The 21,344-nt window shown below is 32.1% G+C and overlaps 2 protein-coding genes across 10 annotated transcripts in view; one reads left to right on the forward strand and one right to left on the reverse strand.

Annotated features, from left to right (window-relative positions):
- The window catches only part of LOC148597171 (uncharacterized), a 27,131-nt gene extending 21,899 nt beyond the window's left edge, over positions 1–5,232 (reverse strand). For 3 of the 4 annotated variants that reach the window (XM_088563083.1, XM_088563081.1, XM_088563080.1), the window contains exons 1-4: positions 5,168–5,232; positions 3,656–3,729; positions 2,487–2,864; positions 667–1,913 (exon numbers count right to left, since the gene is read on the reverse strand). In XM_088563083.1, the coding sequence (XP_088419209.1) occupies positions 667–1,913; positions 2,487–2,864; positions 3,656–3,716 (1,686 nt within the window). In that variant the 5' untranslated portion in view covers positions 3,717–3,729; positions 5,168–5,232. The remainder of the gene's footprint in view (positions 1–666; positions 1,914–2,486; positions 2,865–3,655; positions 3,730–5,167) is intronic. The other variant, XM_088563082.1, reaches the window with a different exon arrangement.
- A 3,630-nt stretch (positions 5,233–8,862) lies between these two features.
- On the forward strand, positions 8,863–20,139 carry LOC148597172 (peptidylaminoacyl-L/D-isomerase-like). Of its 6 annotated transcripts, none has more exons than XM_088563169.1 (7): positions 8,863–8,948; positions 9,384–9,451; positions 11,820–13,075; positions 14,261–14,327; positions 14,728–15,785; positions 17,634–18,512; positions 19,937–20,139. In XM_088563169.1, exons 2-5 carry the CDS (start codon positions 9,391–9,393, stop codon positions 14,769–14,771), a joined length of 1,428 nt encoding a protein of 475 aa, XP_088419295.1. In that variant the 5' UTR covers positions 8,863–8,948; positions 9,384–9,390; the 3' UTR covers positions 14,772–15,785; positions 17,634–18,512; positions 19,937–20,139. The 6 variants fall into 6 exon arrangements, with proteins under 6 accessions (XP_088419295.1, XP_088419293.1, XP_088419296.1 ...); XM_088563167.1 differs by having other exon boundaries at positions 15,689–15,785; XM_088563170.1 differs by having other exon boundaries at positions 8,913–8,948; positions 9,384–10,010; positions 15,689–15,785.
- The last annotated feature ends 1,205 nt before the right edge of the window (positions 20,140–21,344 follow it).

The raw sequence follows: 21,344 nt of genomic DNA on the forward strand, positions 1-21,344 counted from the left end.
ACATATTAAATTAAATTGTTCTCATCTACTTGAACTAATATCATAAGTTCTGATAAATTTAATTGTGTGGTTCCATAGAATATGATTAGTCAATTGTGATTTGAAAGCATTTGTATTTTCAAAATAAAATATAGTATAAACCATACTATATTAGGTGAATAATCATACTTTACACGTAGGCGACCGTCAGCACGGTTGTTATTCAGACGATTGGTCTTTCGACAGCATGTCAAATGGAGTATGTCGTCTCACTCCCTATTTGGTCATGGACGCGTGAATGTTTTTGGTATTTATAATTCTAGTGGATTCAACCCGTTCTAATTTCTACTATACAAACAAAACAGTCTTCTCGTAATGTACGTTAACTTATCATAATTCAATTGACTCAAACCTATGCATACACAATTAACATCGATAAAAAACGGAAACATATTACAAATATTGTATTTGTAATTTGTTAAAACAACAAAATACAATGAACTACTTAGTATTTTAAATCGCTACATTTATATAAAATGTGTAAAAAGTGTAAACTTCCTAATGTTATAAAAACGTTAATTTCGTCATTATACTGTGTTTATGTCATCAAGAAATATAATCTTGAAGTGGAATTAATGTAAATTGTGATGTCAAGTATCCAATTTTAAAAACAATAATTAAACTCACAGTAACACTTTGCCGGAAATTAAACCCAGCAGGATACCCATATGAATTATATTCCTGGACTCCAGTTGAAAGCGCAAGAAAGGTCACCTTTGAATCATTATGAGACACTGAATGTGCGCCACTTGCGATTCTGAATTCTGTGTATTTGATATCCGGTCGCCCTTCCACTGCTTTCCATGTAGCTTGAGGTAGGTTACCCCCATCAAACTGAAGTCCATTAATGTAGCTCTCAGCAATAACAAGTGCAAGAGAGTTGTGAAAGTCATTTCCTGCCAGAGATATTGTTGAAAAGGTGTAGTCTGATGAAAATTGTTGTATAGCGGGAATAAGGACCATTGCTGGGTCACCAAGACCTCCAGAGCCACATCCACCATTAGCATAAAGAGCTAATGCTATAGGTTTGTCAGCTGATATTGTTTTTGCTGTGGAATCACTTAATGAAAATTGGTAATAATCGCCAGAATTAATCAATTTGTGTGATGGCATTCCTGATATATTCACTGTTGTCATATCAAGGCTTGCTACGATTCTAAATGTATCACTAGACCTACATCCCGGCATTCCGACAGTTACAAAATCTTTGCCCCATTTTTCGATTGGTAACAATTGTTGAACTAGATGATCACAAGCACCTGCATTTATCCTAGCACAAATACTTCCTCCGAGTACCGCAATAGGTTTACTTCCATAAACATGAGTTCCAGTGAAGTCCCCAGATAATGATGCAACAAACAAGGTTTGAAATTTGTTTAATTTTAATGTAACTGATACGCCTGGACCTACGTTGTACCCAGCTACTGAAATGAATTGGCTATTTTGTCCAAGTTTTATGCTAACTTCGGTATTGTCCTCTGTTCCGACAATCATAAATGTTGATCTTTCTGACCAAGCTACGACATAATACTCCTGTCCTAGCGCAGCAGTCGGTAAAACAACGAACGCATCCGTGGATGCATATTGTTTACTTATAGCATATACAACAACATCTTCATCTGATGTTATATGGATACCTTTGTTCTCTATATAGCCAACTGATCCCATTAAAGAGCTATCCATCTGAACCTTGATTATCTGTCTTTTGTGGACTATCTTTGTTTTTGAAAATGATGGATTGTATAAAGGCGCTGATATGTAAACATTGACATCTTTTTCTGACTCTGTTGTTATAAATAGAGTTAATATTGTTTTTGTTGATTCATAGTTCCTCATAAAACCAAAAATAAAATCCTTTCCCTTGTTCGTCCAACCTAAAAACAGGAAGATGACACATTGAATGAATTAAGTAAAAAAAACCTTTGTTTAAACTAAGCATGGTTGGTGTTAACTAAAACCAGTTCAATAAAAACAATAAGAAACAACAAATATAAAAACATTTACTGCTTTTTCAAAGATGAATACCGTGACTATTTACTTTTAGCAGCTTAATTAAATACCTTTTAGAAAATGCAAAAGTCCATTTCTTCATCTGAAAACAAAGAGACTGATGTCGTCACTGTTTCACAGCCCCATTATGTATATATTATATACTCGATGAACGTAAAAGTGTAACCAATTTTATCATAATAAAAATATGTCGTAGTTTCCCTTTTGTGTTTACTATTACCAAACCGGTGCACCTGGACCATACCAAAATGTTTAAGTCGTGTCTGGTTTACTCTTTGTTAGATAAACTTTTCTGTGTAGTTTTCTTTTGATCATTTGTGTTATTTAAGACCCTTTAATTCTCATGACCTAGTCTTTATCTCGGGATTGTGAATTCCCTGTTTTAGTTAGTTGTCATTATGTCTTTGTTTAAACCTGAATATTACATTATATGTTACCTGGACAATCGTGGCTGTTGCATAACTGCGCTTCAATGACATCGCCGTCACAATCTAACCCTCCATATTGTGGAGCAGGGTTATCGCATTGCCTCTGTCTTGTCTGTATTCCTCCACCACAACTTTTTGAACACTCATTAAAACTTGACCAAATACTCCAGTTTCCATTTATCGGCTGACAAGGACTGTTTGTGCATATTTTTGAATCCGTTTCCGTTCCATTACAAATATTCGTGACATTTGATGGAAGGGAAATATCACATGTTCTGTTTCGTACCATTTCGCCTATTCCACATGTGACTGAACATGATGAGAAGTTACCCCATTCAGTCCACGATGCTGTAATATTGCTCCAAGAATCAATAGAAGCTTCTGTTACTAATGTGACAATAAAAACATGAAAAAAAAACTATTTTAAACTTCGGTTTATGTACATTTAAAGTAACATGCAATAACGAACATTTAGTTTCTGACAAACAGAATATTGCAACTAATCATACCGTTTAAAGCTGGAGAAAACATTGATTCAATGTTTATTGTAATATACATATATTAATGCAACGACTTCCATTTTTGAACTCATTTGGAACACCTTTCGGATGAACATTGTATTTTTTATTACTACAAATGTGATTTAGTGATCCTTGACCTTATCTGCTGGCCTCAGGGGAATTATTTAGATGAATTGCGTTAAATTATTGATTATTATGTCTACTTTCATATTAAATGTTTAGCACCGGCGGTGATTAAATTTCTGCGAGAGTTATCTCGCATTTTTACATTTCCGAGTTTTTTTTACAGATTTCATGGGAGAAACAAATCTTTCTCCATGCTCTCGGGAATTACAAAATCTATCCACTCTCAATCGTTAAATTTTAGATTTAACACACTCGCAGAAGGTCATGGGTTGAAATCTAAAATTTAACTATCTGGAATGGGGAAATCTTGTAATTTTCTCGAGACTGTAGGATAATCTTTATTTATCCACATTTTAATTACAACTAAAAGCATATATCTTTTGGCAGAAATCATCTTCAATTGTTTTTGCATTACAAATAGTCGTTTCAATCAAAAACGAATTATCTATTTACATCATTGCAATGCTAAAGATGTTTTGTTGAATGATTGTTTTGTTCATTTTCCTTCACTTATCGTGAACAGGAACTTACCATTGTCTGTTGATAATACTGGATAATATAACAATGTCAAAACTGATATGAATACCAACATGCCTTTATATATGCTGAAATAAAAGAAACATATCCTTGCGGCATTATAATATTATTGAAATAACTTATATCATAAGAAGTGTAGCACGGGTTTGAAATCATTGCAGCCTCTTTCTAGCCTTACGTATCGATTGTAACATGGAAACGCCATACACAGAGGTTGCAAGATTTATTCTATTTAATGGTTTACTTGTGAGCTCCCCCTTTCGTCAATTTCTGAAAGAGTGTTATAATATGAGTCTGATCACTTATTGCCTGAGTTGACCTGTATTTCAAGTACTTAAATATGATGACAAAAAATATTGATATAACGAGTAAATTATCACGAAATGGTTAACAAATTGCCAGTACAATACATCATAATACTGACCAAAGCAAACAGAACACAAACGCAAACATAGCTACATTTTTATAATGTCGCTATCGAAAACACATAACAAGCTTTGATGCAATTTATATTTGTTGCAATGTACACTCGGTACAAAGGTAGGAAAATATGAAATTACACCTTCAGTAAAATAAAGTCAACAATGTTTTTTCACAGGCATATAAGCCAAAAAGACATGGTTTGGACTAAGAAAATATATACATGCATGTGTTGAAGAAATTGTAATATAATCAGTCTTTGTCAGTGTATCAGCGACGGACCGACATCCTATATATATAAGTGGTCTTCAACATGTAACGCTCAAAATCATTTTGTTGTAAGTAATTCGGAATTGATTGCTTGATTTTATTTGTTTCAGTGCTGCATTTTAGGAAATATCTTATATTTCCGCTATTCGAGACCTAAACGATAAAACACTCAAGTTGTGCTCTATCAACAACGTAGTGTTTGAAAACAAATAGCTCTGTTGTCCATAGGCGAAGCATACAATCATAATAACACCTATATAGGTGGATCTTCTTCGAGGAATATGACTTACAAGTTGTTGCACAGTACAAATAAGAACAACAAGTTCAATAGCGGTCAAAATTTCCTTCTCATACCAATGACATCCACTAAAATCGGAAAACAGTTTGTGATATTCTTGTTTTTTCTTTTATCTGAACACATTTATGCCGTTTTAATAACAACCTAGTGTCAAAGGATTTTCAAATATTTTGATCATCTGCATAATCGTATAACATGGTTAAAAATATGTGAATTATGGTATGCTAAAGTAAATCCGTAAATTATGTTATTCATTTCATCTTAACAATAAGATTCGTTATATTTTTTTCCAAAGTTTTTATCTTCATAAATTGGAAGAAAACCAGTATGAATAAATGTTTCGTTTGAAAGTTAAGCAAAACCAAAGACTACATACCTTTGTAGCTATGGCTATGATATTTAAAGTGTCTTTTAAAAATGAAATTGTAAATCAACAATTGCATAATACTGATACAATATTTGCAAAAAGTGTTATAAAATTTATTTGATGATGATATTTCACTACGATTAGTACTTACGTTGTGTAGCTATGGTTAGTTTTTTTTGCACACTTCCGGGTTTTAGTGTGTCGACATATATTTGATATCTTCTTCAATAAGTAGATAAATAACATCAAGTGTTAAGTAGCTGTCCTTGTAAGAATCATGCAAAATCTCAACAATGTGATACACCCTAAAAAAGGCTACATATTTTTATTTTTGTAATTAAGTTGTTTTATGGGTCTATATTATGAAATATGTTATTATTCAGTCAAATCTGCCTGCTCTTAGGAGATAATCAACATTGCAAATCCAATAGATTCTATTGTATTTGAGTGTCATTTACATAGTTATCTCCCTTACTTTTGAATTCTACAATGCAGTCTATACATTTTTTATCTCCTATGAGCACGGGTTATATGAAAAACCACATGTTAATTTCTGTTTACCATGACATTTCAAACAAAATACCAAAAATATGTATGCTTTTTACCCATGAATCACATTTTGCATGATCCTTAGTGCTACTTAGATCGTGTCTTGGGCGTCGTGTGTGTAAAGGGTTTAAATGCCTTTATCGACTACTACACTTGATAAAATAAATATTGACAGTTAAATGGAAACCTGATTGATGCTTTGAAAAAGTTTTTAATTAACGGTTTTACAAATTGATTTGTTTAAAAGGCTAAGGAAGAAGATGACCTTTCAGTATATTTTTTTTAGTGATTGCATCTTTAAACAATATTTTGTTATCAATTTATTGGACATTACGGTTTTAACCACGTTTTAATAATATTAAGACGTTTATATGCTCCTATTACAATGAATGGTGCAGGAAGGTATCTGGTAATGCCAAAACGTTATCATTAAAAGAAGGTCAGTCAATAAAAACCTATTCTATATTATATTAAAAAGATATTACTCAAACTGGAATTAAGAAAATTTCTGATTTTTAAAACAAAATATATTGTTTTGTTTGTTTGTTGGGGTTTAACGCCCGAGCTATATTCAGGCGATGAACATGAAGGGGATGATAAAATGAACATGAAATGATGATGAAATGAAAAAGGGATGGGACACAAGGACAATGGGGTCGACAAATTTTGATTGCCACTATGGTTCCTACTCCGGGAGAATACCACAGTAGGGTTCTTTAAAATGCGAGGAACGTGGCATCTTTCCCAACACGGTGCACCACTATGGTTTGCGGTTAGGTTTTCCGTATAATAGCCTGACAACCCCAGCATGTAACACGTCAGAGGTATCCCATTCCACCACCTGGGGCACACAACGCAGTTGCTTTGTGGGCAGAGCGACCTAGCTTAGCGCTGCTGCAGGCCTATTTTTTTGACACCCGGACCTGCACGGGTCCACAATATATTGTAAAAAGTTACTACAATTTTACAGAAAACGTTGTTTGCAGTCGAATATTCTACTTTAAAATAATATACTAAAATATCATTGTCTGAGCCATCCATTGTTGTTTCAAAATAAACTTTATACCACTTGACACATATGATATATACATTTAACTGGAACAAAAAAGTCAGTAAGATAAAATTTATACCGCGCCACTTATATCATAGGATTTAAATGTAGAGCCTCTTAACATGAAACCAAAAGATCCAATTTTATTATTTTTCATAAGCTTGACTGAGAATTAAGACTTTTTAAACCTAAAATAATTTTTGTTCAATTGTTATATATATACTTTCACAATGTCATAAGTACGTCCAAAAATCATTGTATAATTATGCAAGTTTGAAAATGTCATACAAAATATGTTTATTTAACAATTAATTTAGCAACTCATTTACGTTATTATGCCTTACACATTTCCCTTAGGGTGATTATATGCTTGACGATCAAGTTTTACCAATTAAAAATAAATGTTATAAATGAACATCATGTGCAAAATTAGTATTATCTTTATTTAAAGTTCAATTGTGAATATAAAAGTGAATGGTGAATTATTTGCAGTAAATATCCTTGATTTTATAATGTACAATAATAATAATGTATAATAACAATATCAATGAAATTGTGAATTTATGCTACCCAGTATAACCATTTCGGACATATGTGAATATATATACATACTTGTAAAAATAATATTTATTTCGATAATATTCAGAATGTAAGCATTAAGTAATCAGGATAACAGGTAATTAAAAAGGTAATTGAGGGCATACAGGTCCTCAAAGGTGCAGTATGTATATTTTTTGTATATTTATCTCGTTCGTTTGAACAAAATGACCTCTCTTTATTACAGCAAATTTTTGCATGTTTTGTCGAAGCACCATCTGGTAAGAAAGTACTGACTAAATGTATTATATATTATATTCGAGTTCAGTGTTATATCAGACAAAAATGTACCAAAAGCAAAGTTGCATCTTTAACCGAAATGTATATTCTCTTAATTTCTCCACTTTCCTTTACATTGAAGTGAATAGCACAAATTTCTTGTTCATTTTTACAAAAAATCGCTCATAAATACAATTATCATAAATTATCTCAATGCTAAATGGAAATGAAGTGTATATTGTTTTAGTTCATGTATATCAATAAAAATAAATGGAGACTATATTATGTGTTTTGTTTTGTCGCTTCAGTAGCTTTTGTGCTAAGGCTGGAACCTTTTAGTCACTTAGAAATGAAATTGCAATAAAATTCATACTCTCTTATAAATTGTAAGTAAAGGTAGATGTATCATTTTGGGTTGATTTGATGATGAAGGGGCTTAACTTGTTTGACAGAAAATCTGTTATACTTTGCCTAATTTAATTATAATCCTTCTTAGAATATCCTATTCCATGTATAAGGATCAGTCTTACACAGCTTACATTGAGTATTTTTCCATGGAAATTCAGCTATTCAGCTATTCAGCTATATTTCATACTTTTTGGGCAATATATTTCATTTGCAAGACAATCATTGGCACATACTTAAATTTCAACTAGAAATAGATTTAACTAAAAAGTCTCCATACATCAGTATTTCCATTTATAATCAGATATGGTCTTGATATGTTTAGAATCACAAGTATGTGTAAGCTTAAACAAACCAAATGTCATGAGTAGTACAATTTTTTACTTTTGTTTTCCTTATCAAATCAAAAGTAAAAATACAAAGAAACCACCTATTATTTTGTCAGCTCAGTTAAATTATTAGTGCTACCTTTCATTACTGTTGAAATCGTCCTGATACACGGTTTTAATCGGTATTTTACATTTGAATGGCCTGAAATATCTTTGAGCAAAATTGTCAAGCGTTCATAAAGAAGTATGGGTAAGACTGATAACGCCATTAGTGTAAATATTGGGTCGTCATCATTTTGTTTGGCCATGCTTTTCCTGTAAAAAAATATTTTATTCGTTTAGGTTTTTCTGTTAATGATGCTGGCGAATGTTTACATGACCGGTGTTTTTCTCAACTAAAGTAACTGCTACGAATAAGATTATATTGCATTAGTCTGCGGTATATTTCAGCTTATGGATGAAGGTGAAAAATTATGTATTGAAGTTTGTTAGGACAAATTGAAAGTATAGTGAAAACAAAATGTATGTATAGTTACTTCGTTCTTAAACAATAATTTAGATTTAATGTCAACAGCTCAAACACGTAATGCAAACATATAAGCTTTGTATAAGAGAAATATTTAAGATATACAAGATTGCAGACTTTTTTTATAAATATTTATAGAAAGGTTAAATTTACATAGGTAACTTATTTATCATTATCATATGAAGATAAATCTCACTTTATATATTTTAAAACATTCGACCAGGAAGTTATAACAGAGAAGGATATTGTGTGTAACGTAAGTCCTGTATTTTACTTAAAAGTAACTTAATGTTCCATTTTTTTCGAATAGAGTAAGAATTTTCATACATTTTTAGATAAATTTGATACAGATTCTACCGACTGACTTCAATTTTAATTTAGACTAGTAGATACAAGTGTAAAAAATATGTGTACAAGACTGACTTATTACAAACAAATCGAGTTTTGTTTACGTCAATGAAGTTTCAAATTGCATATTAGAAACGTTTAGGAAGTATACAATAAAACACAGATAAGAAGTAGTGTTTGTAAACTCTATAATATTCCCTTACTTGTTACATGTAACATTTTGCATATAATTATTTGGGAAACAGCATACTTTTTGAATTTAATGAAGAATGTTCAAATTATATAATTCTTAGCGGTTTAATCAGTCGTGTCTATATTGGCAGTTTCATTATTTTTTTTTCAGACTAAAAATGTACCTGTGTATTGCAGCAGTTATATTTTGTTTGACTCAGTTGTCTACAACAACTTGCGGTAGGAAACTTGTAGAAATTCATTATATGCCATACACACACGAGCTACATAAAATGTACATAAAATTTTACATGTATTAAGAAGCGATTGTATTTCTTTTGACTTTTTACAATGTGAAACATTGTGTTGGTGAAGCTAATAATGCTGTCAATCATTAATGATGACCGTCATTGGTTAAAGTTTATTTTACAAAATATGCTTTCTGAAATATAACGTTATTAAGTATTTTCGGCTAACTAGAGATTTCCACTCATTAGAGGAAACGCGCCGTAAATGAACGCAACTCGACAAAACTTGCCATAACAGAGCTTTATGTGAGAGACTGTGATAGACGGGAGACATTTTTAATTATATGTTTTCAAGGCAGATGAAAATCGTGGAACCATTCATATCTATTTAACAGTTCATATATTCATTGGAGACTATCAGTATTAACTTAACATTTGAATCTTATATTCTGTGCTGTACGTCCAGTAAGCAGAGAAATGCGACAGCATTGGCGGATCCAGAGATTAAAACAAGGGGGAAGACCGGAAAAAAACGGGATACAAGGCTATTGGTAGTTAGTTTTTGTCCTAATTTTGCACAAAATTAGCACACTTTCTAATAGAAAATAGGGTTTGCAAACCCCGAATCCTCTTCATGTTCCGCCACTTCGATAGTAAATGTAAAATGTACATTTGTAGTCACAGCTACATATGTGTTTAGTTATAGTCTAGATTTAGTCAAATTATAATCCCGAATGTCGTTCGAATGCATAAAGGCTTGAGTGCGTTGTAGGTCTTGTAGTTCATTGGTCATTTTAAGGTATGGAATAAAGCACAATTTTATGAAGCAAGGGATATTTTGTCCCTTTCAATGAACATGTGCAGAATCTACAATGCCATTATAAGTCAAATAACTAATGTCATTTTCTAAACGTCCAATGGATAAGCGATTGCTCCACATCATAGACTTTACTTATTTTATAGAAAATAAATGTGTCTCTAAAGTATACATTTCAACAATAACATTGGAATTGGCATTTATATTGTTTCTGTAAGTACAAGCAAAACAAACGTATACTTTGAAGTACCACAAAGTAATAACACAACTAACTAGATCTCCCTAAAATCAAATGAATGTTCAATAAAGTTGTCAGAGTAAAAACTTTGTTATGTTTTGTCATTATATTTGACGACGTTTTTTGTTACCTTATTTTCTCTTTAAAGTTTCCTTTCAGTTTGCTACTTTCCCATAAATACTACTACATGTACACGTTTGTTAGTCTAAATCCACAGCTGCCTACATTACATGTTTGAAAAAAAAAGGAAATTCTAAATTCATTTTTTCAAACCTCGATCTCCCTGAATGCAATATGTCTGCATACCAGTGCCTAAATCTACAATTGCACGCTTATCTCCTTTTGACAACAAAACTAGTACTTAGGTGTAAAATAAAAATTATATCTGAATAAATATATATATTCAGATTAATGAGTCTTTAAAAAAAACAAGTGTGATGTTTAACGTTAGGGTTCTGATCAAAGGACAGGCGTGGCGGGAGAACGTTACATTCCTCTAAAATTGAGAAGAAGAATAATTTTGTTTGCGTGGATTCTTGAATTGTTTATGAATTATACATCCAAATTTGCTTTGCCTTGTTTCGCTAAGCATATAATTTAAAGCTGAAATCCTGGATCCGCCCTCGCGGTAATACTTTTCTGAAAATGGTTTTGATAATGGGATGCCTATTGATTGCAGTTGGGGTGGTATACATGCACTAGATTTACGTATTCATAGTTTGTCTGCGGAGATATTTTTCCTCCGTGTAAAATAGTTATGTCAGATATTCATAGATTTTGCAAATATTTATGTCAGATATTCATAGATTTTGCAAATATTTTGCAGAGAAATAACAACTTTCATTTGAAAAATTCAAAATACATTTTTTTCCATTTGTTCTGGTTATATATTACAATATAAATAATATTAAAAAAAGCTATAGAAAAGTAAATAAAGCTGAATAAAGTACGGGCGACAATTAATATTTTAAAGTTTGTCTCTTTCATTACCCCAACGATATTTATTTCTTCGTAACCGAACGAAATGTACGTATGAAATTATAACTCGATTATAAGACTTATAAATAAAAGGCATAGTTTAGAAAGGTATTGCATCTGTTTTGTTTATGATTTCACTGAAATCGAAATGAGTAAATCCTAAGTTTGAGCATTATTTTTACTTTAGATGTAGTCATTCAACATAACAAAACAGAAGACTCCTATCAGTTCGTTCGTCTGTACGTCAATTAAGTGGAAATATTTTATAAGAATGAATAAAAACAAAAATTGAATATGCACTTGATATTAACTTTCTTATGTTTTCAGGATTGACAAGCAGTGGTAAAGAATTTATCATCGGCTTTTTGAAGAATCATCAAAGTTTTCAAACTAATCTTCAACTCTTCTTTACCACAAATTGTACAAATGCTAATATCACAGTATCAACACCTTTGTTTAATTCTTCCTTTATCTTAAAATTATCAGTCCAGAAGGGTCACTCAAAGAATGTGAAACTTGATCCTTTTCTTGAAGGGTCGGTCATGCGTGTGGAGAACAAGGGAGTTCACGTAGTAGCCGATGAGGAAATCGTTGTTTATGCCCTAAATAGCCTTCCACCTGGGGGTTCCACTGGCGTATATTTAGTTTTTCCGTCCACAGTTCTTGGTATAGAATATTTTGTAATATCTTGGTCAGAGAAATCGTCTTTCATGATTGTTGCTTCACATGATGATACGCATGTAATTATCAAATTTGGAAAAGGCAGTCCATCAGTAACTTTATTAGGCTATATGTTAGGATATGGAAAATCAATAACGGTTTATCTTAACAGATTTGAGACGTTTTTTGTGCATTCATTAATCGGGGATTTCACTGGAACTTATGTTAAAGCCAACAAACCAATTGCCGTCGTCGGTGGGAGCGCTTGTGCTCGTATTGGACAAGGTGCATGCGATCATTTAGTACAACAGCTGATTCCAGTCGATAAATGGGAAAAAGACTTTGTAACTGTCAGTATGCCTGGCTGTGGAGCACAAGACAGATTCAGGATAGTGACAAGTGCAAATGATACTACTGTATACATATCGGGTTTAGCTCCATTTGCACTTACAAACTCTGGTGATTTCTATCAATTCACGTTAAACAATGATCAATCAAAATCGATATCAGCAAACAAACCTATACAACTTATACTTTTTGCTCAAGGACAATGTGATCATTTGAACAAAGGTGATCCAGTAATGAGTCTTGTACCCGCAATACAACAGTTTTCATCGGACTATACTTTTTCTACCTTATCTATGTCTGCTATTCACTTTAGATACTATATATTCCTTGTTATATCTGATAACTTTATAAATGGCCTACGGTTTAATGGATTCCCCTTATCAACAATCACCTGGAAAACAGTAGAAGGACGCATGCATATGAAATATACCGAGTTTAGTATATCGACGGGTGTGAAGTATATATCGCATATTGATCCAACAGTTAAATTTATGGCCTTTGTAAGTGGTCTTGCTACAAATATATCGAATTCGTACGGTTTTGCTGCTGGGTTCGACTTCAGGAACAATGGTTTAGTAAGTGTGTATGACAAATTAAATCAAATAAGTAGAAGTAAACAATTGAATATGATACATCCGTATGTAATTATTGATCATCAAAAATTGAATATCTTCATTAAAACGTCAAAGGTTTTCTGCCTAAATGCAATGGCGTTGAACTTCAATGAGAAAGAAGAATAAAACTTAATGCAATTTGAAAAACAAAAGCAAACTAAAAATGATTTAAATTGTATGCCTAATTTAGATACACAGATGATTATCAGACATGATCTAAATACCTCTCTTTTTTATTCAGTTAAATCCAAAATTGAGATGAAATAACCGGAAGTATTTATCTTCATTTCGGTCTTAACTGATCGATAAAGGCCAATTTACTCAATTCATTTCGTTATTTCTAATGTCAACTGGAACGTGTTGGATTTCATTCATATAAAGTCTTAAAGGAAAATATCTTACTTTCAATGAATTATTGACAGAATACCAAAATGTTGCAATTTGTTTGTGCCAGTTGCAATGCTAAACAAAATATGCCAAAACGACCAATGTTCGGTATTACGAATATACCGTGGGATCAAAAAGTAAGGCAATTCAGGAAGATCAAATACAAGTAAATTACCAAAACGTAAATACATAAAAAAAAAATAAAAATAATAATAATAATAATAATAAAAATATCCAAAAAAAAAAAACATTTATCCACATACTCTACACAATGTTAACAACAGTGTCAACTATAGTTACATATAATGAAATAAGATAGGGAAAACAAGACAGCACACACAAACTTAATACAAAATTGGAAAATAAAACCAACTGAGTCCATTGGTTATCATCTCCCGCTCTACAAGCAGCACCAAAAACATTACGATTAATTAAAGAGTAATCAAGGGAACCAAGGTTATAGCGGTAATCAAAAGAATGTAATCCAGAGACAAAGACCAGACATTGAAAACAGACATACACAACAAAGAACATATAGTAACTAAAATCATAAATACAAAAGCGTCAAGTTCGGTTTCTTCCCTACATTTATGATTCTGTTAGTCCTAGGGCGTTAGGGTTGTTTATCTCCACTCGTTCGAAAACAAACCGCTCGACCGGATCGACATGCGCAATTTCCATGCTCTGAAGACATGTTAGGATTATATAATTGTTCCTTAATGCAAGAATTAGTTTTATGTAAGCACCTGTTTATTTCAGAACTGCGGCGAAAATGAAGAAAATACTATAGACTCAACAACTAGCACTGGATGCATTAATAGCACGGGTACGTTTTAGCTGTTCTTTCGTACATACCATGACAAGTATGATTTGATGGTTAGCAAAATCAGAGGAGTTACATAATTATGTATCAAACGTGTAGTGTATTAGGTATTTAAAATATCAACTGCATTCCATAATTTTAGATATTTGCAATACTAATTGTTATAATTTTTCCCTATACATTCGTTGTTTTCAAGAGATCAACCGCTACGATTAGTCATTCTGGTGTGAATTTTTATGTATTTACCTGAATCATTAATATAGTCATGTTGATACATCACTGTTTAAAATCTTCTCTTCAGGAAACATGTTTATCCGGCCGATAATCAACTTATGATCATGTTTTGAAATAGAACAAAATAAGAACCTAAACTACAACGTAATCCAATGTTTATGTTTTACAGTATCTGATTATTCTTATTTGTCGCGGATCCAGAGTTATATGTAAGGGATTGTGGGGAGGGGGGGTCAAAAAGAAAATTCTTGACAGGATCGCCGGTGAGGATCACGTAGTGAGTGATTTCCATGATTTAACACACACATTTTCCACATTTTTTTCTAAGAGGTGTGGAGGGAGCACCCCTCCCCTGGATCCACCACTGCTTGTTTTCACATTATTCTACTGTTTTCATCTTTCCTACATTCATTCTGATATTCAGTGCTTTTGATATGGATTTGGCTATATCCAAATAGGCACAGATAGATCTAATTTCAGCTTTTGGTGCACAATAATTTATACAAATAATACAATTTCACAGAATATAGCTTAGACAGAAATGTATATACCTTTTTTCTATTGAAATTTAAGCTTAGCGCTAAGTACATGTATAATCAGCAGCTTATATGCGTTGTATTGCTTAATTATCTTGTTTGTTTCCTGTGACAAATAAAAGCTGTTATAAACACTTGTAAAGCAGGTACGTATTCTTGTATGCAGTAATCAATCTTGTATATCGTATTTTTAAAGAAATCACTATTTGTGTCTTGTTTTATTCAATTAATAACTGTGTATACAAAGACAGAGACTTAAACCATAAAACTAAAAAAATGATGCTTATTATAAATTGGATGACAATGTTTTTAAATATTCATAAATAGATCAACTTTTAATTATCTATCTTTAGAATACTGGAATGTCCTTAATTTGCAACAAAAGTTAATAGAACTAACATTTAACCTTTCCTTTTCGTTCCAATATATGGTGTGCGATTAGCTTTTATTGCAGAAAGATAATCAATTTACCAATGGATGCGAGTATTTGAACTGTACATTTTGCTGTATACTGAAGTAATGGTAATTAGATAATTATAGATAAAGGCATTTTAATGCATACTTGTTTTTACCGCTTTCAATCGTGAATTTTAGAAAATCGTACTTACATACAGCTTACACAAGTACACAGTGAGCATATAGAAGACTTCTAATAATATTCGCTCTGTTCAGCAAATCCTGGAGTAAAAAGGTGGGTAAAAGTTCAGAATTACAAGTACTTGTATGCCGCCATTAGCATCGTAAAATGCATATTATCACTTCTGTTCTACAGAATGAGATTTCTAAAACAGAAACAAAAAATATTATACGTACATTGAACAAGTAATTTATTTCTGTTTAACTCCTGGTTATTGCGGCTTGTAAAAGAGTAATAAAGGGAACTAAGGTTATAGGGGTAATCAAAAGAATACAATACAGAGACAAACACCAGACATGGAAAACAGACATACACAACAAAGAACATAAAGTAACTAAAATCATAGATACAAAGTAACAAAAGCAAATGAGCAACTCGAACTCCACTAAAAACTGGGAGCATGGACCAGGTGCACCAGTAGGGTAAGCGTCCTCTGCTTTTCTAGAAACACCCGCCGAGTTGCTCGTGTATTTCTAAAAGTTAATAATGAGTATCTTAGACAAGTTGAATTGTTTTGTATTTTAATTTAATCAAACAGGAACAAATTGAACATGATATCTCATCGTGTAAAGTGTATTTTCTTAAAGTATACAACATGCATTCGACATATCATAAAACTTGAACACTTGAACGCGAGTAAGGTGAGATGAACAAACTTTAGATTTTACACACTATCTTCATAGCTATACGTTAGCTCGCCTTTCTTAAAAAGAACACGACAATTATGGTCTCAAGTATATAAAAGGTAATAACAAGGTATAAATAAGAAATAAAAAAAATGATAGAATTACTTCCGATAACTCATGAATGATACTACTTCAGTGATTTTTTAATTTTTTTATAGATATAATACATAAATAATGTCATATTTCAAATTTTACCCCTGTGCAGGTCCGGGTGTTGAAAGAATAGGCCTGCAGCAGCGCTAAGCTTGTCGTAAAATGCGACTAAATAGTGCTCAGAACCCTAGTCGGGGGCTAGCCTCTGAGCAACTGGGATGTGTGCCCCAGGTGGTGGAATGGGGTACCCCTGGCGTGTTACATGCTGGGGTTGCCAGGCTATAATATGGAAAACCTGACCGCAAACCATAGTGGTGCACCGTGTTGGGAAAATTGCCACGTTCCTCGCACGTTAAAGAACCCTACTGTGGTATTCTCCCGGAGTAGGAACAACAGGGCTCTGCCACGGGAGGCTAAATTGCCCGACCCTACCCAACCCTCCCTATTTCCAGTGGCAATCAAAATTTGTCGACCCCATTGTCTTTGTGTCCCATCCCTTTTTTATTTCAACATCATTTCATATTCATTTTATCATCAATTTCATGTTCATCGTCTGATTATAGCTGAAATATTGCTGCTCGGACGTTAACCCCCCCCCAAAAAAAAAAAAACAAAAACAAAAACAAAACCAAAAACAAAAACAAAAACAAACAAACAAATTTTAATTGTATAAATCACACGTTTAAGAGTGTGCATAAGGAAGATGTGTGCAACCCTGATTTAAAATACGTTTTCAGAAAAGAAAACATGAAATAAATGGAATTATCCATTAACATTGAAAACACAGTACAAAACTTGTAAAAAGTTTAATGCTTAAACTGCATACATAGACACTCATTAAAATGAAATATATGATTATAATAAAGTTTAAATTGTAAGTACTGACTACATAAACTAACGTAAATTTAAGTTAAATTGGCGGGAATCAATGCACGTCGCTTATTTCACGAGTGTGATAGTGGGCGTTTATAATGGCTGTAATAATACCTGTGGATAAAATGATAAGTCATGTTGCATTTTGAATAGAAACAATATTCAGCAAAAGGTTAAAACTGATCACTTTTATTTGATATACAATAACCTGTTTTTATCCTTGAATCTGATACACAGATTTAAATTGTAGGACGAAATTATTGATACATACCTCCCACATTTAAGTAGAAACCACACGTGTTTTTCTGAAGACAATGAAGGCAGTGAGAATGCAATGACGGGCCAACAGTACAAGTGTCGGAACTGATCACAAGCAGCTACTGCATTTTTACAGTAACAACACGATACATGGGAATGAACATAGATGGCTTGATTACGGGTAAAATAACAGGAGACAGTGGTTGTCTTGCCATTTGAACAACATGAAATTGTAAGTTAAATACCCTCTTTGTTTGAACTGTCGTAAGAAGAAAAAGAAATGTTCTTAATTGGTAAATTAACAGAAAGGGGCGGGGTAAAGCTCGATTTAGGACTAAGTACACGTATACATTTGATGACAGTGATCAAAATTTTATCGGAATTGAAATCAGCAAAATATGATTATTTGATAATCACAACCAAATAGTCTCTTCAGAATGAAAACCAAAGTTCCTAGAACTGGTGAGACAAAGACTTAGAAAGTTAATCGAAGTTAAATAGCAATCAGAATGTGAAGCAATTTTTAAAGTAAGAGCTTATGTAAGACTGAAAACTGTATATTGAGAAGAGCCAACCTTGAATAAGACACTCTCAACACAGCACCGAGTCCTGATTTAAAAAATTAGAAGTGGCACTCACCCCATCGAAATTGAGAAAGGAAATACAGACAAGTTCTGTTGCGTCGTAGAATAAGCAGATTGTGTGAAATTGAAGATGCACTTTCTAATGAGAGGCAAGTCATGCTCGGTTTTGTGAAACAAAAACAACACTTAAACCTAGATACAATGAGCGAAAAAGAAAGATTCAAAATTTTCTTGTGCACCCCAGAGACTTAGCAGTTGTTGGACACTTCTTAGTAACAGCAATGAAGGTAAAATCAACTAATACTTAAGAAAAGACTAGATGTATGGAAACAATGCATTTTCATTATCAACCCCTTCCGGAAGATGTATAATGAGAATTTTTTTTGGTTATTCTATGAAATTATACATTGTATATACAACTTACTTAGTATTGTATCAATTTAAAAGACAATAAGTTTAATTGGGACTTTAAGTACATTGTAATATCATGTTTTAGGCCATTTTATCGTCATATTATGACAAACAGGTATAAAAAGTTCTGATTATTGAATTCCAAACAATGAGATAATTGAGAAAAGTTTTACCACTCAAATAAATATAATTGGATAAAGGTGAATTTGATCTAAAACAAGATTATAAAGAAAGTTTGAAAGAAAATGTGTATAGGTAATTTGGGATCTGTACCATGAAAAGTCAAACATTGATTTTTTTGTGTATATTATCCTTGTGTTCTAAAGCTTGAAATGGTACCACTTGCATAGAAATAAAATCAGACAGAGGAAGCTCTCCGGTAGTTATTAATTCACTTTTTCAAAAAGTAAAACTGAATATTTCAAAATATCTTTTTTTTTTAGTTTTCTCTTTTTTGAAGATATGTTTGTTTAGATTCATATGAAATATACTGTGAATATACTTATATTCTTGGGTACCAATTTTCGTGGCTTAAGGGAAAAACGTCAGTTCGTAGTTTTATGAATTCGTAGATTTGATACCCGTCTCATTAAAAGGAATTAGAAATTTCTATTTCGTTGGGGAACCAAATTTCGTGGCTTTGCTAAACGACGAAAACCACAAACATTGGTACCCCATGAATAATAGTACTTTCACAGTATTTATTTGAATACCATAACATTGTTTTGGCTTATGGAATACTTGTGATGTACCAAGTGAATTAACTCTAGATTGAATTATTCGTATTATTGTTTATGTTACCACTATCCGTATTAGTTAACTTTATATCGAGTTTTTTTCTGTTATTATGAGCGTCACTTTCCATATAAAATACTTGATATAAACATAATCCATTAAGTTTAGAGTATTAATACAGTACTGAAACTTAATGATAACAATTTAAGGTTACTTATTTATGTTTCGGTGAATATTTCAAAATTAAATTTCAATTATTTTTTTGAATGATTCTGTCAACGTTTCCTTTGTTTCAATCCATAAATGGCAAATATCTTGTCAATATTTTATTTTGATTTTGAATCAATTTTAGAACGCATGGATACTTTCTTTCAAGCACTATATATATGTATCTAGATGTACCGTTATTTTTTTTTAGTAACGATGTATAATGCTTTCGAGTCGAGAATCCAGCTGAGAATGAGAATAGTAGTAAAATGGGTTGAAAAATCGAAAGATTTGATATTATTGTTTCCGATAAAAATCTATCACTGATTGTTTTTAGAATGTCGTTCGAATTTTTCAGGATTCACATACAATTAGGGAGTAGTACATGCACGTGTCGTGGTAAGACTGAAGACCCATTAAACAGCTGTATGTATTGACGTTAATAGGTTCAAAAGAAGTTTTGTAATACATTTTGTAGATTTAGTAATGAAGCCTTAATTCAAAGAATTCTTGTAAAATTGTGAATAGCAAAAACCCAGGAATATACTTTAGTAAAACGAAGCAGTTATTTTAATCATTAGCTAGTTAAATAAAATTGTATAGAAAAAAAGCAATTTGGGATCAACCTTCCATGGATGTGATATACTTTGAATTGGAATTGTACAACTTTGCAGTAATTGTCATTTGGTAAACATGTCAGACATGTATTGTTGATGGTAATGTCATTGTATAATATGTTTTGAGCTAACAGTAACCACGAGCGTTCATTAATTGGATATCTCGTATTGTCTTCGTGTATATGTTGAGTGTTGAGGTATAAGATGTATTACTGGGGAAATTTCATGGTGTGTTTGCTGTAACAGTTCATTTTGACCTTATACTAAAGGGGGGTGGTTAAGGCTAATAAATCAAGTTATCCCACCGCACAAGCAAGATAAAAGGGGGAGATGAGGAAAAAGGTTTGATAATTCAGTATGCTTGATATTCTGGAGAATAGGGTAAAATTATTAGGACACGTAATGAAGTCATGCTTTTGAGAGTATTGCTTATACCTGGTAGTCAAATTACGGTAGGCTAAAGATGTAGGCAACTATATAAATGAAACATGAATATGATTACTTTTTTCATTTATTTAAGATAACATTATATCGTAGTAGATGTTTGTCTAAAAATACTATGATATGTTGATTTTACCAAGTCATATATTTAATTAAAGTATGATGCGATACACAATAATATAGACTACATAGTTTTACTTTTATTTTTAAGTTGGTTTATGGGTCTACATGATGTAATGTGTTATACTTCATTCCAGTCTGTCTGGTCTTAGATATTATATGCATGGGAAACCTACTAGTTTCAAGTTTATTTCAGTGTCATGTACAAAGTTATCTCCCTCAATTTTGAATCATGCAATACATGAGATATAAATGTCAATTTCTTATCCAGTGTTATATCAAACGCAAAGTTGATTTCTGTATATTGTTACCGTTAAGGTGACTTTTTAAACAAAATGTCAAATATGAACCAAGGCTTTTAAAATCACGCGTTTTACGTCATTCTTCAAATGAAAAAATAACAGATATACGATACGTACTTGAAGGTTGTTAGTGATTTATGCAGCTGTATCATTCTGTTTCCAATTGCGTAGGATGTTTCAAAATTTAATGTAAAGTATATGAAATATATCAAATTAAGTAAAGACTTCGCAATCGCAACATCTCATTGATGACACCAATTGTATTTTGATTTCGGCCAGTATCTTG

Source organism: Perna viridis, chromosome 15 (genome assembly GCF_037379345.1).
Source record: "Perna viridis isolate PV_CMFRI_1.1 ecotype Kerala chromosome 15, ASM3737934v1, whole genome shotgun sequence".
Lineage (NCBI taxonomy): Eukaryota > Metazoa > Mollusca > Bivalvia > Mytilida > Mytilidae > Perna > Perna viridis.

What these genes read in the sequence shown, in the direction of transcription:
- LOC148597172 (XM_088563167.1), top strand. Translation starts at nt 9,391, where the DNA reads ATGTACCTGTGTATTGCAGCAGTTATATTTTGTTTGACTCAGTTGTCT. An exon ending in GTTGTCTACAACAACTTGCG is followed by an intron (nt 9,452 to 11,819) that starts GTAGGAAACTTG and finishes TTATGTTTTCAG; the next exon opens with GATTGACAAGCAGTGGTAAA. An exon ending in ACTTCAGGAACAATGGTTTA is followed by an intron (nt 13,076 to 14,260) that starts GTAAGTGTGTAT and finishes TGTTTATTTCAG; the next exon opens with AACTGCGGCGAAAATGAAGA.